Source organism: Lagopus leucura, unplaced genomic scaffold (genome assembly GCF_019238085.1).
Source record: "Lagopus leucura isolate 7727_CA_CO unplaced genomic scaffold, USGS_WTPT01 Super-Scaffold_100036, whole genome shotgun sequence".
NCBI classification, from domain to species: Eukaryota; Metazoa; Chordata; class Aves; order Galliformes; family Phasianidae; genus Lagopus; species Lagopus leucura.
Genome location: NW_024962285.1, coordinates 4,020,280 through 4,038,048, shown reverse-complemented (window position 1 = coordinate 4,038,048; position 17,769 = coordinate 4,020,280). Strand labels below are relative to the sequence as shown.

The 17,769-nt window shown below is 43.9% G+C and overlaps 1 protein-coding gene across 2 annotated transcripts in view; it reads left to right on the top strand.

Moving 5' to 3' along the window:
* Positions 1–1,280: 1,280 nt before the first annotated feature.
* ACO1 (aconitase 1) overlaps positions 1,281–17,769 on the top strand; it is a 40,687-nt gene continuing 24,198 nt past the window's right edge. Inside the window, exons 1-3 of one of the 2 annotated variants that reach the window (XM_042882824.1) lie at positions 1,281–1,379; positions 13,685–13,805; positions 16,028–16,196. In XM_042882824.1, the coding sequence (XP_042738758.1) occupies positions 13,709–13,805; positions 16,028–16,196 (266 nt within the window). In that variant the 5' untranslated portion in view covers positions 1,281–1,379; positions 13,685–13,708. Of the gene's footprint in view, positions 1,380–11,295; positions 11,496–13,684; positions 13,806–16,027; positions 16,197–17,769 lie in introns of those variants that run through there. The other variant, XM_042882825.1, reaches the window with a different exon arrangement.

Here is a 17,769-nt window from a genome sequence, read left to right as displayed (position 1 = left end):
CAGAGAACAGTGCTTGTTTTTACTCCTTGCGTCACATCATGCACCTTAGATCTGCTTCTCTCCTGCAGCGTCAGCAGGTAGTCCTCTTCGTTCTTCACAAACTTTTTGCAGGGAAAAATAAAACAAAACAACAACAACAAAACACTGCTGGCCATCTGTTTCTCCTGGTGCTTAGGCAGCAAGTCTCCTTGTCACTACTCTCCAAGATGCTCTCCAGAGACAGGCAAGACATCCAAGCCCTCTTCACACATGTAAGTGATGAGTCCATCTAAGCTCTTTTTATCCATGTAAGGCACAAGTCCCATGTGACTGAACAGTGAGCTTGTGCAGTGCTCCAAGACACAGTTAAACCCTGGGGAATAGCCTGGTCTTCCTTGGATTTAGTTCGTGTCTCAGCTACTCCAGGAACTGACGCAAGACAAGGATTCAGAATGATGCCTGAGAAACACCCAGCGGGGTCTAGTGTCACTCAACCAATCCTGGAACTGAAGTGAGAGGAGGTTCCATAAATCCAGAAACTGAGGCTGGTAAGGAGGGGCGGGTGCAAAATGGAGATTTAGACAAGATACTGTTAGGAAATCATGATAAAGCTCAGGGCGGTGAGGCCCTGGCACAGCTGCCCAGAGCAGCTGTGTTGCCCCATCCCTGAAGGTACTCAAGGCCAGAGTGGATGTGCAGCCCGAGGTGGTGGGGGGCAGCCCTACCCACCGCACGGGGTTCGAACTGGGTGGGCTTTAAGGACTCTTCAGACCCAAGCACTTCCGTGATTCTACACGTATCTATGGACCCAGAGCGTTATTTCACCTTAACCCACACCAGGTGGATTTGTGAATCGAAGTCAGACCCCCTCCTTGCTAGAAGGACACGACAGTGCAACCTTTACAGACCTTTATTTCTCTCTTTCCTCTTTATCTAATGCTTTCATTATAATTAGATGCATTTTAATATGCTTTATACAAGCCCCAAACGCACCCGTTGTATCACAGGCGCGCTGTACACTTAGAAGGGCCCCACATCGGACAGCTGAAGGACGCTGCACTCCTGCATCTCCTTCAGGGCTGCCGTCACCATCGCTGTCAGCTTGACAGACGCTGTCAGTACCGACAGCCGGGACAGCGAGCTCCTCCCCTCGTGCCGAGGGCTGCGCCCTGTGTGGACGGCGATCCCGAGAGCGCAGCGCCGAGGGGCAGCGGGAGAAAAACGCCGAGCGACAGCAGAAAGCCAGACCCGCCTCACCGACCGGCCGCCCCGGCGAGGGCGGGGGGTAGGCGGGAAGCCTTTCAGGCTGCGGGCGGAGCCGGCCTGCCCCCGCCCCATCCCTCCCGAGGCCGTCGGCAGCGGCGGGGAAGCGGCGGCGCTGCGTTCCTGCGAGCTTCCCGGTGAGTGCGGCGCTCGGTGGGGCCGTCGTGCCCGCCCGTCACCCTCCCGCTTAGCCGGGGGGGCGCCACGAGCCGCCCGCCCTTCCTCCGTGCGGCGCCGGGCTCTGCCGGTTGCGGTCGGTGGCGGCGCGGATCCGCCCTGGCGGCCGGCGGGAGCGGAGCGGCCATCCTGCGGCCCAGGCCGCGCTGAGGGCGGCACGCCGCTGCGGCGCGGCCCTTAACGGCGGCGGGGGTTCGGCCTCGTCTGCTGGCTGGGAGGAGAGGGGGCCGGGGGAGGGCTGCGCTCAGGCTGCCTACGGGCGGAGCTGCCCGCGCTCGGCAGCGGGAACGGGGCTGCGGGCGGATCCGCTCCGGCTTTTGGGTTCCGTGTGTCCGCGGTGCTGCTGCCATTGTTCAGACTGGCTCGTTACCGGTAGTAGAGGAAGACCACCCTAGGGACAAATATTAACACTGGGATGTTTATTTTGTAATGCTTGGCTTGAAAGCAATTGTGCTTGGTCAGAATGTCCTAATAGACTTCTGGGGATTGTTGGTTCTTCAAAGGGCAGAGGGAGAATTTAATGCACACACAGTAGGAAGTGCGGCTGACTCTTATGCCCTCTGGGTTTTTGATGTGTATGAGGAGTTACTCGAAAACTTGTCAGTATTTTATCCTGGGCTTTGTAAGACAGACAGGATTCCCGTTGTAGAGCTTTTCAGTGCGTGGAGGAGTTTGGACGCTCTCTTACAGAGAATGCAGAACTAAAGGCTTGAGGTCTTTCTAACTTCATTTCGAGTCATATGATGTTTTAATTGGACCCCTGCCTCCCTCTGGTTCCTTTGAATTGAGTGTCAGCCATGAATGATGCACCCCCACTTCGATATTTCCAATAAAGTGTTTCTGGTAATTATGCAAGAGCTTATGCAATAATTGCAGAAAACCTGGAATGGAAGAAATATTATTGACATTTAAGTAGTAAATACAGTGGGAAATTTATTTTGGTAGTGTTCTTTAACACGTATTCTCACTGTGGGATTTTAATGTGTAATTAACTGGAAATTTTCTCCCTGACACAGTTATGATGTGTCAAATTCCTGAAAGGCTTAGAATTGAAGAGTGATCTGTTTCCTTCAGAGAAACAGTGAGAAGGTAAAGATGAGGCTTTTTCTCCAGGTTCCCCTGTTTGCGTGAATAGAAGATAAGAATTTTTCATGGTTATTGCCTTCAGTGTTGCCTGTGGAGTGGCTACTGCTGTAGGTAGGAACATTTCCTCCAGATATGTGGGACGCTGTCATAGGCATCAGGACATAGAATAATTTTAGGGCAAGGACTCCAGGAACTTGCAAAATACTCTCTACTTTTTTCTTTTTTTTTTTTTTTTTTTTCTTTTTTCTTTCTGGTCTTTTTGTGGAAAACTCTGGGAAAGCTGATTAGAAATGTTTTGTTGAAACTTCAGTTGGTTCCTCAGGGATTGTGGCTAGTAAGCGCTTGTAATGGCTGGCTGGAATTGATGAAATGCTATCAGATACTCAGTTGCTCTGCTTGCAGACTGAAACCAGAGGGTTTAAAAGTTGGATTTGTCTGCATGAATGGTCAAATAGTTGCTGAAATTCTAAGTTGGAGATGTATTAATGAGAAATCTCTTGCTATACTTCCAGAGTGCAATTTGCCGTGACCTGAAAAATTAGGACTTCTTCCTGATGGTGCCAGATTTGTTTCACAACATTAATAATTCTTTCTTCAGTTCTTCATCCTTCCACCTACGCATTTGTGATTGTTCTGAAGCAGTGGCAGTTCACACAGAGGGACTCCAATGGGTGCAGGAGCAGAACTTCACAGAACTCAAATGGTGGTTCTGTAATGAGGAGAGGGCTAATTGACAGTATCCCCAATTTGTTTTCCTTCCTCGTGCTCTTCTGCTGCCGTCTTGCCAACCTTCACATGAGGCTTTCGAAACAAAACCAGTAACAAAATGTTTTTTTAGTCCCCCATAACGAAATGTCTTTTTTTAATCCCCCATTCTGAAACTGAATTTCAGGCTAAACTTTTCCAGGTGCTTACTGAGATCTGTGTTTCCAGCTCTCTTGCAGTGCTCCCATGTTCACTTATTGTTGGGAACATGCTTCTGCATGTGCCCCTGGATATATGTATATTTTTTGTCCTAACACTGAAAGCTAATTCTTTGTTAAAACTAGTCCATGCTGCATTTTTATTAATGAGTAGTCTAGGACTGCCAAGATGGGGGAAGTGAGTAGCAAGTTTGTACAGAAGTAGGAAAAAGGTTTAAGTTGTTCTTTAAGGGGGAAAAAAATACTGAAAGCTTCAATTTTCAGTGTACTATAACCTCAGATAAGCTTTCCTTTATTCTTAAGTGTAATGCTGCTTGTTTTTCTGCAGGAAAAAAAAAAAGTCTGGTTTTAACTAGGGCACTCACTGATGAGTCTGCTGACACAGCATTCCCTTAACACTCTTGCCTGCTTAATTAGGATCTGGATTTTGTTAAGTACATGGTTAGATTGTGTTCCGGAGGCTGTTTGAAGATACTGGATAATGTGTACTTACCTGGATCATCAAAAACTGGTGAGATGTGTGCACGGGAAGTGTTTCAATGATCCCTTGAGCAAAAAGCGTGCTTTGTTAGGTGAGGGAGGAGAAGGTCGCTTTCCAGAGGGATGACTTGAGGGAGTTTACTATCTTGAAACTGGACGTATCTGAACTTCCAGCCTGCTTGGAGCTGGAGTTTCTGTAAAAAGGCGAAGGCTTGATTTCACAAACATGGTCTCTACACGGTACTACAGCACTGCTAACAAAGTGAAATCCTCAGAGTGTTTATGATAGCCAGTGAAATATATCATTTATACGAACACACGCTTCCCACTGTGCTTGAAGTGTCGCTTGTTGTGCTCTGAAAACGCGTGCGCTTTCATGTTGCAGTCAAAGTTTTAGATATTAGGAGGAAGCAATAAAGTCAGCAGTTCAGGATCTCACTTGCATTCCAGGACAAAGTTCCTTTTGAGCTGTGAGTTGAAATGGGCTCCCTGAAATGTTGTGCGGAGTGTTTTAAATAAACTCCATTACAGATTGCTGTGTTTTCTTCCAGTGCACAATAATGCCATGGTTTATACCAGTGGAATAGTTTCTCAGCTGTCAAAAAGTTAGTGGACTTCTCTTTAAGGATCTGTGTAGCTATGGGCTTCACTGTGCAATGGAGAAACATATTCTTTCTGAAGTCTCTAATAGTTCTCAAGTGTCACTGCTGGTAGTTCACAGCAGGGCAGCACTGCATGGTTCTTATGCAGTGGCCTTATCCGTCACAGGTAGAGCAAGTATTAAACAGTAAGAGCTTTTTTAATCAGAACAAGAAACCTGTGTGTTTATTGCAGCTGTAGTTGTACTCATCTGTTCTGTGTGCATACAGAACTACAAATGTAATTATAATAGCTAGATACAGTACAAAACAAGACTCTGCTTGTTCTACTGGTGGTGTTGAACTTTATCCAAATGCTGGGCTATTCCTTTTTGTTTTGGTTTGGTTTTTTTTGTTTTTGTTTTTGCTGTTCTAATTTTTTTTTAAATAGATGCCAGGATAACAAAAACATTTTTCTTAAGCAACTTGGATTTTTCAGCTGATTCTTTTCTATCACACAACTATCTGTGTTCCCCCTTCACTCCTCAAACTGACTTGAATTGTGAATGGATTTACTTACCAGAGTGTTAACTACTGCGGATCCCTGACTCATGCTGAAGAAGCTGTCCTTCCATATCAAGCATGGAGACTTTTGCCAACATGCTTAAAAGGTTCTTTCAAGCAGGATAGGTACATACAGAATGTGTTGCAATTCCAACATGACTGAAGTTTCTTGCCTACTTGACCTGCTAAGGGATCACAGAACCACAAGGTGGTGTGGGATTAAGAGACCTTGAAGATCATCCAGCTCTAACACGGGCAAGAATGCTTTCCTTGCTCTTCCACTTTCCAGATCTTGATTCATGGGTAAGAAATCTGTAACTTAGGTAAACTGAAAGTTGAGTTGTCAATGCCTTCAATTAGGGCCATTGGTGAGCAGAATGTGAAACCATACGTAGAGCTGTGTAAATTGCAGACGCTTACTTTCTGTTCAGGAGGAGAGCAATAGACCTAGGTTTAAGAAGTGCTCTTCAGCCAGACGTGATTCTTACTAATGTCACAAGTGGCATGCTCAGTATTGTCTTGATGGATTTACAACTCAGTAATCTGCTGTTCTGTAGCAGCTCCTCTCAGATTTTTACATCTACATATGCACACAAATGTCAACCAGTTGAGTAGGCAAAACTAAGGTAAATAACTTGTGCTGTTGGAGGGGGAACAGTCATCGCAGTGTTGGTACAGATGTGATCAGGTTGAGCATGGGTGGTATGTGCTGCTGCAGCTGTGAGTGATCCATATGTCTTCTGCCTTTTCCCCAGAGCAGTCCTGCTAACTAACCTCTCCTTTCCCCAGTTTTCAGTTGGAAGTTTCTTCATGGATTCCGATAATCCTTGCAGGTCTAAGTCTTCCACCATTACATTTGGTGGATTTAACCACTCTCGTGTCCTATAAGGTGCTCATTTTAAACTGCCCAATTGGTGATTCTATGCTAACTCATTCCTCCCACTGGTAACAGTCGATTTACAAGCTGCCAAGGGAAAATAACTTCTACTAATTGATGTCTACTTTAGTCAGTCAAACCATTAGGTGTTTAGTTTTATGAGTTGATGTTTAAAATCTTAGAATCCTGAGATAGCATAGCTCCAAAAGGAGCTTAGATCATGTAATTCCAACGCCCTGCTGTCAGCAGGGTTGCCAACCACCAGATCAGGCTGCCCAGGGTCCCATCCAGCCTGGCTTTGAACATCTCCAGGTTTGGGGCGTCCACAGCTTCTGTGATCAACCTGTTCCGGACCTCACCACCCTCTGGATGAAGAATTTCCTCCTAATATCTAATCGGAATCTCCCCTCCTTCAGTTTAAAACTGTTCTACCTTTCCAATCACTGTCAGACCATGTAAAAATTTGTTCTCCCTCCAGGTTATAAGATGTACTGGAAGGCCACAGCAAGGTCTTGTCAAAGCCTTCTCCAGGCAGAACAAACACAGCTCCCTCAACCTTTCTTAGATGACAGGTGCTCTATCCTTCCTGTTGTGTTTGTGGCCCTCCTCTGGACCTATTCCAAGAGATCCATGCCTTTTCTTGTGTTGCGGGTCCTGGGTTTGGATACGTTACTCCAGGTAAGGCCCCACAAGGGCAGAGCAGAGACAGTCACCTCCCTTGCTCTTTTGGACACTCTTGTTTTGATGCAGCCCATGATACAGTGGGCCTTTTGGGCTACAAGCGTGAACTGTTGGTTCTTTTAAAGCTTTTCACAGAATCACAGAAACACCAAGGTTGGAAAAAACCTACAAGCTCATCCAGTCTGACCATAAAATTCTTCCATCAGAACCCCCAGGTCATTTTTCCCAGGGTTACTCTCTGTGAGTTCTTCTCCTGACCTGTACACATACTTGGGATTGCCCAGACCCAAGTGCAACACCTCTCATGTTGCCTTATTGGATCTCAGTAAGATCCTGTGGTTCCAACCTTGTCTAGGTCCCTTTGGATGGCATTCCTTCCATCTGTTGTGTCAAATGCAGCACTCATCGTGATGTCATCAGAAAACTTGCTGAGGGTACACTTGATCCCAACTGTCTGTACCATTGATTAAGAACTTGAACTGGGATACCACTCATCACCTGTATCTACCTGGACATAGAGCCATCGACCACAACCCTCTGGCAGCGAGTATCCAACCAATTCTTTACCCATTGAATAACTATCCAAGTCTCTAATTTAGAGATAAGAATGTGGTGTGGGATGGTATTGGAGGCTTTGCACAAGTCTGGACAGATGACATCAGTTGCTCTTCCTTTGTCCACTGATACTGTGGCTCCGTCATTGGAGGCCTCCAGGTAGATGAGACTCAATCTGACCTCGGTGAAGCCATGCTGGTTGTCTCAGATCACATCCCTGTGTTGCCTTATTGTAGTTTCCAGGAGGATGTTTTCCATGATTTTCCCAAGCACAGTGGTGAGGCTTACCAGCCTGTAGTCCCCCAGGCCTTCCTTTCTCTCTTAAAACTGCAAGGGACTTTTTCCTGTTTCCAGTCACTGAGAACTTCACCTGACATGCATGACTTCTTGAATTTGATGGAGAGTTGTTTGGCAATCACATTGGCTTGCTGGCCAAAGTTATTGGCCATACAGTGCAATAACTGAGATATCAAAGATGAAATAAAAGAGACAATGGTTTGTTGTGGCTTTACCCCAGCAGGCAGCTGAGCACCAGCAAGCTGTTCTCTCACTTCCTTGCACTGGGATGGGAGAGAAAATCAAGGGGATAATAACTCTTTGGCTGAGATAAAGGCAATTTGATAAAACAGAAAAGGAAGGGAAAGTAATAGTAATAATAGCTATATACATATAGAAGAAGTAATGCACAATGCAAGTTCTCACCACCTACTGACCAATGGCTGCTCAGTCCTGCAAAATGGCTGCCTGTTCAGCCAATTCCCCACGTTTTTTTATGGTTCATCATGAATTCATATGGTGTGGAACGTGCCTTTGACCTCTTTGGATCAGCTGGACTGATTCTGTTGTCCTCCCTGCTCCTTATGCAGCCCCAGCTCCTCGCTGGCAAGGCAGCATGAGAAGCAGAAAAGGTTCATTCAGTGCAAGAACCACTCAGCAACAACTAAAACACCAGTATGGTATCAATGTTGTTTTTCTCCTAAATCCAAAGCACAGCATCATACCAACCACTGTGAAGAAAAGTAACCCTAGTCCTGCTGAAACCAGGACAGTGTATTGCTGAGATGGTCATCCAGTGCTGTGGTCTACCACAGAGATCTGCATGTACATCACAGCCCATTCTCCTGCTAGTCTGTTGTTGCAAGGACATGTCTGATCTATCATGGTGAATAGAGTTTACTGATCGACTCAATGCAGATAGAAGGAAGGTGATGTACACATATTTTGCTAGTGTGGATGCTTTGGTAGAGCATCACGATACAAAGTTTTGTTGCTGGAGAGAGATGAACACTCCTGTATCATTTCCAATGGTTGTTTAAGGAGCAGCTGTTCTAGCTAAGAGTTCATTCTCTGCTTGGAAGGGCAAGTGTTACGTGCATGAAAAACAGCTTCCTTGTTTTATATTTGGAAAGTTATGGCCCAGTCCAAATAAATCTTCCCCTCTTGGTATTCATGGTTTCCATGCCTATGCTTAGAATCTTTCTGCACTTTTGCTTCTGTGAGGGAGAGAGTTCTAGAGCTGGGATACAAGAAAGACTGAAAATACTTCTTGTGAGGAGCTGATGTGCAGTCTGTGTGAAAATTCAAAATACACTCCAATGGGATGTGAAGGTGAGTGACAATGCTGAGCAACTGCATTGGCATAGCACTCTGAATGGGTAACTATTAATAGTGAAGGAGTTGAGATTTAAAGATGTTCAGCGTTAATATAAACAAGACCAGTGTTTGCCAATCTGTGTTGGTTGGCACAGGAAACAGTGAAGTAAAATTGTAGTTCATCTTGTTCACTTTATAGAAATCATACAACCTTTGAAAAGGCTAAAGTAATGAGGATTTGTGTCCTGGCGGATGATATTTGAAAGGGACTGCACAAAGGAAGGAATGTTGCTGCTTTAGTGGATTACGACTGAAGAAAGTGAAATTTACCATACTGCAAAAAGACAGATTTGTACAGGTAATGCTTAAAAGCTAAACATCCTTATTCCAGATTCAACTTCAAGTATGTAGTCACGAAGGCATGGATTTTGTGAGACAGAAGGAAGCTTTTTGAAGGCCTAGCAGTTTTTACGCAAGTCATTGGGTTTGTGGTGGTCTTCTCTATCATGATATTTTCTGTTAACTTCTGTCTTTTTTCTCTACTCCAAAACTTATCTTGCTAGTTTTCTCTTTTTCTCTGTTTGCCTGAAATTATTTTTGCTATAACTTTTACGGAAAATCTGCCCCCCAGTCTTCACATGCTCGTGCTCTGAAATCTGATTCTGTAAAGTCATCTGTTTTCTTTGCTTTCTGATCCACTGTACATTTATGTAGCCTTAAAGATGCTAAATCGAGTTTAAAATAGTTTTCTTTTGCTCTGCAAAGCAGGCTGAAGGGGAACTTAATTTGCTTCCCTTCTGACCCACTTTCTCAGATAGATCAATCGTGTGAAGCCACTGAAATCATAGGAGAGTGTCCAGAATTGTACAGAGGTGGGGGAATGGGTGTCTAGAGTCAGGCTAGTCAGAGACCTGAGTGTAGGCAGCAGTGAATGCTGTCCTCCGGAGCCAGGAGGAGTGTGGCTTGTGTGGGTGACTTGTGGCTGTTAGCATGAGAAAGCTCTTCATTTGCACTTCTGCCTTCCCGAGGGTGTGCGTGCAGATCCCCGTTTCAGAAGTGACCTCTGTGCAAACAGTGTGGAGGCCATCAGGCAGCAGATCCAGCGCTTGCTTCAGTCTGCATGTTCAGCTGTTGCTGTGACCGTGCGTTGTGACCCCTGCATACTGAGCCAGTGTTTGGCAGGCAGACGCTGGCTAACCTCACTGCATATTTACATGAAATGAATAAATACTCTGTGTTGCAATCTTGAGTTAATCAGTATCCACTGCAGTGATTACTTCAGACAGTCTGGTGGCCTTCTGTGATGGAATGAGTGGACAAAGGACGTCACCTAGTTGGACTTGCGCAAAGCCTTCAGTATGGGCACACACCACATTCTTATCCCTAAGTTGGAGGGATATGCATTTCATGGGTGAGCTGTTTGATGGAGCAGGAATTGGTTGGATAGTCGCAGGCAGAGGACTGTGGTCAATGGCTGTATGTCCAGGTGGATGTTGGTGATGAGTGGAGTCCCCCAGCGTTCTGTCTTGGTCCCAGTGCTTTTCGATATCTTCATCAGAGACCTAGGTAATGTGATGGAGTACCACATCAGCAAGTTGCTTATGACAGAACCTATGAAGAAAGGTTGAGGGAGCTGGGCTTTTTCTTCCTGGAGAAGGCTTTGGAGAGACCTTGCTGTGGCCTTCCAGTGTTAAAGGGAGCTTGTAGGCAGGAAAGAGACTGATTCTTTTACACGGTCTGATAGTGATAGCACAAGAGGGAACCATAAACTGGAAAAGGACGTTTAGAATTAGATGTTAGGAGGAAACTCTTTGCTCAGAGGGTGGTGAGACCCTGGCACAGTTGCCCAGAGAAGCTGTGGTGCCCCGTCCCTGAAGGCATTCAAAACCAGGATGGATGGGCCCTGGGCAGCTTGATCCAGTGGGTGGCAGCCCTTCCCACAGGAGGTGTTGGAACTACTTGATCTTTAAGGTCCCTTCCAAGTCAAGCTATTCTAGGATTCATTCTGTGATTGTATGATTTCTTTTTTAGTGGATTTAACCTATGGAGTATTGCTTCCTCACAACTTTTAGGCAGGTCAGCAAACTCGAGTGCAGTGCTTTGGCCATTTTGTTTATAGTTTATTTGGAAGTAATAGTAGACTGTTTGTGGATTTGTGCTGTGAAATTTGCAGCAGTGTTGTTAAGAATTTGGTATTTATTCTCTATACTTCAATTCTTGCTGGGGGCTCCGTGGAGCTTACAAGGTTGTAAGGTTTGTTTGTGTCACTTTGACCAGGTAAGATAAGAGAACATGCACATGAGCCTTGGCGACCTCACAGTTTGGCACCTTTGTTCAGCTAACTGATGATGGCAAAGAAATGGTAGCAAGTCAATAATGTGTGATTGAATTGCCTCTGTGGGTTGCCAAGACATCGGCTTAAATGAGAAATGTTCCTAGTTCAGTTTGTACTTAGATAAAAGTGTGTCAGCTGAGTACGGTGGGGTCATATGGTCATACTGAAGTAATGATCTCCTGCTTTATCTGTCAGGCTTTTCCATGAAATGAAATGAGTATTCTATAAAATAAAATTCTCATCTTGGAAGGCAGAAAATAAAACTCATTAGGATCATAGCATGCAATCAGGGAAAGGAAGAAGTTCGTTTCAATCGTGCTCAGTCCAAGAAGCATTGAGGTTGCTTTAGAAGGGGAATACCTGTGTGAGTCACGGTTACCAAAGAAGAGGACGACCAAAATTTGGTAAGATTGTGTGAGGGAGTGGTATCTGCAAAGCTGGGAAAAGGAATCTCAGCAAATGACTTGTAGTTGGGAATGTGAGAGGTGAGACGTCAGTAGCAGCTGGAATTTTAGGGCAATACAGTGCAGAAAGTAAGTGGTCTTTGGCCTTATGCAAGGACAAAAAAAAATGTTGCAAAGAAATCAAGGTAACTTGTCAGTGAATGCTACAGAGTAAGCTTTTTTTTTTCTTTTTCTTTTTTTTTTTTTTCCCTGAAAGAGGGAAGCTTCTGTGAATTTCCAAGCACAGATTTGTAGTCTTTAGTAAGCAGTGCCTCATTTTAACTTCAGTTGTTTTGATGGTCGCAATCAGTTAATTTTCTTACCTTTCTAATTTGCTTGGACATTGTTTAGAAGTTTCCCTTGTTTTGTGTGGCAGAATGCGGGGCGTTTTCCTTTCTTATATTTCTTATCTCAATACTTTATTCCTCAGACCTTCAGTTTTCCCTCTCTCTCCATCTGTGTCACCCCTAACTGTTGTTAACTTGAAAATTTGTGAGATGTGATTTGTGCTGGAGTGCTTTAAGAATCCTACACAAGTGATGGAACACCTCTTGCAAGGACAGGCTGAGAGCATGGAGGAGACAGGGATCTGGGGGGAGACTGAGTGACCGCTCAGTGTCTGTGGAGGGGCTGCAAGAAGGAAGGGGGCAGACTCTTCAGCAGGGTCTGCTGTGGCAGGACAAGGGGAAATGATTTCAAACTAAAGGAGGGGAGATTGACATTGGATATAAGGAAAAAATTTGTTATGGTAAGAGTGGTGAAGCACTGGAACTGGTTGCCCAGAGATCTAATGACTGCTCCATCCCTGGAGGCACTCAGGGTCAGGCTGGGCCAGGCGCTGATGGAGCTGTAGGCGTCCATGCTCATCCAGAGGAGTTGGACTAGATGGCCTTTAAAGGACCCTTTCAACTCAAACAATTCCATAATTCTCCGTGTATTTGTATTTCCTGAAGAGTCAGTGAGGTCCGATGGGTGAAATAAACTAATTCAGCCTTTGGCCTGACGTTAACACAAATCAGTAACACAACGCATTACTACTGACAAGTCCTGGTCTTCTTGCAGCCATTTGCACCAGCCTGTCAAGGAAGCTTGTCAAAGTGGTGCATTTCATACTCTTTTTTTGTTCTTGCTTGTTTGAAAAACTGAGACACAAGGAGATAATGTTACTCGAAAGAAGGGAGGAACAGTGATATGTGAAAACTGAGTTTTATCTCTCTTTTTTTTTTTTTTTTTGTTAAAGAAAAAGATAATCATGTTGCCTGGCAAAGGATGAAAACAGTGTTCTTTTTCTCAAATTGCTGGCTTGTTCCCAGGCATATGTCAGCCTGAAGTGTTCCCAAAAGTGCTTTGGATAGAATTCAGGTGTTAGTGTCCTACAAACTGTTTCAGCAGGCAGTTCACATGCAGCTAAACTTTTCTGAAGATGGAGAGATGTTTCCAGCATGAATTCAGGCCATTTTGTGCCTTGATGTTGGAAATACTCGCGGACACTTTAACTTGTGTAAGTGAGTGTTAAATATAGCGGAATATTCTGCCCATTGAACTGCTAGGATAGCCACAAAAACCATCTCAAGATGTTTACAGTAGAGTCAGCCTTAATTTTCTTTTTGTGGGGACTGAGATATTGCTGATGGCAAGGTGACTCCTTGATTCTCAAATATTCGGATAGGGTTGGTAATCTTACTGTGTCACTCTTTCTAGCTTGAATAAAATCATCATGTTTGTGTTTGGTTGAATTATGTTAATTTTTAATTTTGAATGCGAATGACTTTCTGTTTAGCTTTCAACAAGATTGCATTGTTGTAGTGACTGCATCACAGGGGCTCAGGGGGCTGTCCAGAAATAGCCCAAAGAAGACAGTAGTGCAAGCAATGTCAGTGCAGACGTTAAACTTGTTTTGTAAGTCATGTGATGCCTCTTAAATTTTTGCAATGCTCTTATCTTCCTGCACAGCTTTTATCTCTGAGGACATGTTACAAGAGGATTGCAGGGAAAGGGCACTACTAATACAGGCTTTGCTGTGCCTTTTTGTCTTGCATGGGCTTTGCACATATATGGAACAGACATTTTGTGGGGTTATGGAGTGTGTCTTCTGCACGTGGGACACATGCTGTGAAGATAGTGCTAATTCTCTTTCTTTTGTATTTTAGGGACACAAGGTGTCTTTAATAACCATGAGCAACCCTTTTGTACAGATTGTGGAGCCACTAGATGCTACACAGCCTCAGAAGAAGTTCTTTAATCTGAGCAAATTGGAAGACGTGAGATATGGTATGTTGACAACATAGGGGAAGCATTTGATTAGCTTTGATGGACAGTACCAGAGGCACTGCAACGTGGGGTGATAATGAATCTGTGACTGTACAGTCATGGAGAGGATTATGAGTTCAGAAGATATTTCTTGAAAACGGAAAAGCAGAGTTTATTTCTGGAAACTTAGAATTATAGAAGTACCAACAGTTTGATAGTGTTATTTTTCTCATCATGTTGTGCATGCAAACTGCATGTTGCAGTTATGTTTTTCCAAAATGAACAAGGAGGGCTAGCCAGATCCAAGTTTTTACTCCACAGCTGTGAAAGGCTGGAAACGACCTGACTGATATAGCTAAGTCATCCAGAAAAATTGTTCAAATATAAGAGGAACAATGAATGGAGGTGAGAAATGTTACCGAAGATGCTTTTTCTCACTGACAATTCCTGAATATTCTTAGGCAACTTCTGTTTGTCAGTGTTAAAAACCTTACAACCCATGCCACTGACCTAGAAAGCCAGTATCTATAGCTTATAGCTGCCCGTGTGGAGTGTTCCTCTTCCTTCAAAGAGAAAACAAGTGATTAGGAAGAATTCAGGAAACAAGCTTGGAAGAGAAGGAACATTTTGTTTGAATGTTAAATGCATTGCAAGCTCAGATACTGTGTAAATGAGGAATGAACTAACTGTGGACCTGGTCTCTGGGAAGCAGAGATGAGTCTTAAGAGACAGGCAGATGCATGTATGCTATTAGCAGTTGTCTTATTTCAAAATCCCAAGAGGAATAAGCTGCATGTTCTGTAAAGGAAAAAAAAAAAGGTGAAATTCTCACAGTCCAGCAGAGAGATGGAGTAATGCACCAACAGACTGTGGTGGTGGTGGTGAATTACCAGCCAACAAAAAAACCACAAGTGCAAGTGGTTCTAAGTGATTAAATGACTTCTGTGTCTCTGGGACCCTGGATAGAACATTACAACAGACTTCTCAGGTTTTTTTTTAAATTGAAATATTTAAAGAGAGGATCTCAAACATCCATTATTGCAGATAAGCTTTTATCTTTTCTTCATACCCATTACTTATGGTAGGGCTGTCAAGGCTATTCTAATCTTTGGTAACATCTCACATGTACGAGGATTAAGCCAAAGGTAATGCTTCCTACATTGCTGACTCATTATATCAGGGAAAGATGCTGGTAATATGGCAGTAGAGGTTGAATCTTCCCACCAGTTTTCTCTTACATTTTGTTGTCATGCAACGAATGGCAGCAGAGGGGTGTTCTGACAGAAGGGTGTCTGGCATGGAAGTGCAGGTGAAGCAGAGGTGTGTCATTGAATTCCTCCCTGTGGAAAACACTGCATCCATTGACATTCATTGATGCTCTTTGAATGGTTATGGACACCAAATGGTGGACATGAGCACTGCGAGGTGGTGAGTGATGTGTTTCAGCAGTTGCAGCAGTGAAAGACAAGCTATGTTCTGAATGGCCTTGCACGGTTGTCACACCGTGAAATGAAGAGCATCTCGATCAGGTCATCCATGTGAACAGGGGGGATTGCAACCAGGGAGCTGTGTACAGAGCTGAATATCTTCACTGATACATTGGAGATAATGGTGGCGGTGTTGGAATATCACAGGTTTGTGACAGGCAGGTCCCAGGATTACTCAGACAGGAATGGAGAGAACACTGTAAGCAGATCTGTCAGGACCTATTTAACTGTATGAAGATGAAAGTAACTGTGTCCTGGTTAATAAGCCATAGTCAAAATGGCAGTCCATAGAGGGGTGGCGTGAATGGCCTCTAGAAGAAAAAGTTCAAGATGCAGCCCTCAGCAGGTAAAGTGATGTGTGCTGGCTTTTGGAAAAGGAAAGGTTCCAGGATTTCCTGGAACTTGGACATACCATCAACTCTGTCCACGTTGTGGTGCTGAATAAGCTGAAGGCTCAAGTTTCTACAGTCAGGCCAGAGAGAAGACAGTATTCTCCTGCAATGGTGTTATTGTTCTCTTTGCATCTGTTGTAGTTTCTGTGGAAATAATTAGGAGGCATTACTTTTGGAGTGGCCTACTTATTTCTGTCTTGAAGTAAAAGTTTAGCAGATGCACAAATACTGCAGTTCACTTTCATTCTCCATCTCTTGAGGACAAGAAAACGGTTAAATCATCTAAACTGTTTTCAGTCATTCTGGGTAGAAAATTGTATTTTGCCATTGTGTTTATAACCTCTTATTACCTCCTGCCCTGCAGCACGCCTTCCATTTTCTATTCGAGTCCTCTTGGAAGCAGCAATCCGAAACTGTGACGAGTTCCTAGTGAAGAAGCAAGATGTTGAGAATATTCTCAACTGGAAAGTGGTGCAACACAAGAATGTTGAAGTGCCATTTAAGCCTGCTCGAGTTATTCTGCAAGATTTCACGTGAGTCTGATGCTCTCCACAGCTAGCAAGAGTGGTTTTTGAATCTGCAGGAGTACTACTCAGCTTGGGATGGAGGGGATGAGCTGAGAGAAGCGATAGCAGTGAAATGCTGGGAAGGATTATGTTCAGCTTTCCTGGATATTAGTATGCAGACAGCTCTTGGGGAGGCAAATGCTGGTAATAAAAGCGTAGGTGAAGTACCTCTGAGATGCAGAAATAAATATCTTCATGAAGTTCCCCAAAAAAGGAGAGAAAGTAAGATGGATGTGTTTGCGTGCAAATGGAGAAATTTGAAATAAGAGATTTTGCTGGTTTCTTTTTTTTCTTCCTTGTTTTTGGAGAGGCTCTAGCTTTTAATATTGTACACTTCTCAGTCCTCATTTATTAGCCCCACCATTGCTTTCTGTTCTAAATCACTATTATTCCAAGTGTATATTTTTAAAGACTTCTGAAAAAATGAATGTCTACGTTTCCCCAAAAATGTCAGTTGAGATTCCTACTTGATGGACTCTGAGACTGGGCCCATTTATTGCAGTGGTGGTAATACCCATATGTTAGTAAGTCCCTGTTAGATGTGCAAAGTAAATTTTCAGGTGAAACAGTAACTCCTAACTGTTTTTAATAGGGCTTTTGACATGAAAGTCCACGTTACTTTGAACTTTTGTCCTGTACCTTTGTACAGAGCAGAGATCTCAGTTCTTCTGTGGTAAGCCCCATGCTGCTAAGCTGTCCCTTTATTTTATTCTTCAGGAGTGTAATGTGTCTTGCCTGTTGTACCTCCTGGTTTGCATTTCCCCATATGGTGGCCACTGGATGGGGGCCCAATACAGCTCAACTTTTGAAGATGTTTGGAAAACTAACAGAGCTTCAATTGAAAAAAAAAAAAAAAAAGTATTGTTTTCCTAGATACTCATTTTTGTCTGTTGGCTGTTGCAAACCTTAAAAAAAAAAAGGAGTATGGAGGCAACCAGTTTATAAGCAAGCTTTGTTCCCTTTGTTACTGCTTTTCTTACTCCTTTCCTTCTAGCTGAGCTGTAAAAGTTTTGCTTTAAGTCTGCAGAGCAGCTGTATTCAAAAACATGTTCCTGAGTGGGAGTGTTTAGAAAACGGAGCTTTTGGTAGCCTTACAGAAGCCACATAACAATTACATCCATAGATCGTGGATTAGGGTTATTGAATTTACTAGATTTCACTGTTCTGCAGGTATGCTGAGTTCCTCTGAGTATATAGATGAGTATTATTTCTGCTTCTTTTCAGTTGCATGAGGTTTGTAAATTGGTAAATGAATCTTCCTCTCGCCTTCTTCCACCCCTGCCCTCCCTCAGATCCATCCATAATGCGGCATCAGCTTCTTTCCACAATGTATGCATATTCTGGGGGAAAAAAAACAAAAACAACCTGCTTCAAGCTACTGAACATCAACAGCTGGTAGTGCTGAATGCTAGATAATGTGGAGCCGTTTTTGCATGGAGAAAAGAAGGCTCGGGGCGGGGGGTGGGGAGTGGCAGCTCTTACCAGTTTGTGAAAGTACTTGCATGGAGGGTGGAAAGAGAATGAAGTGAGGCTCCTTCAG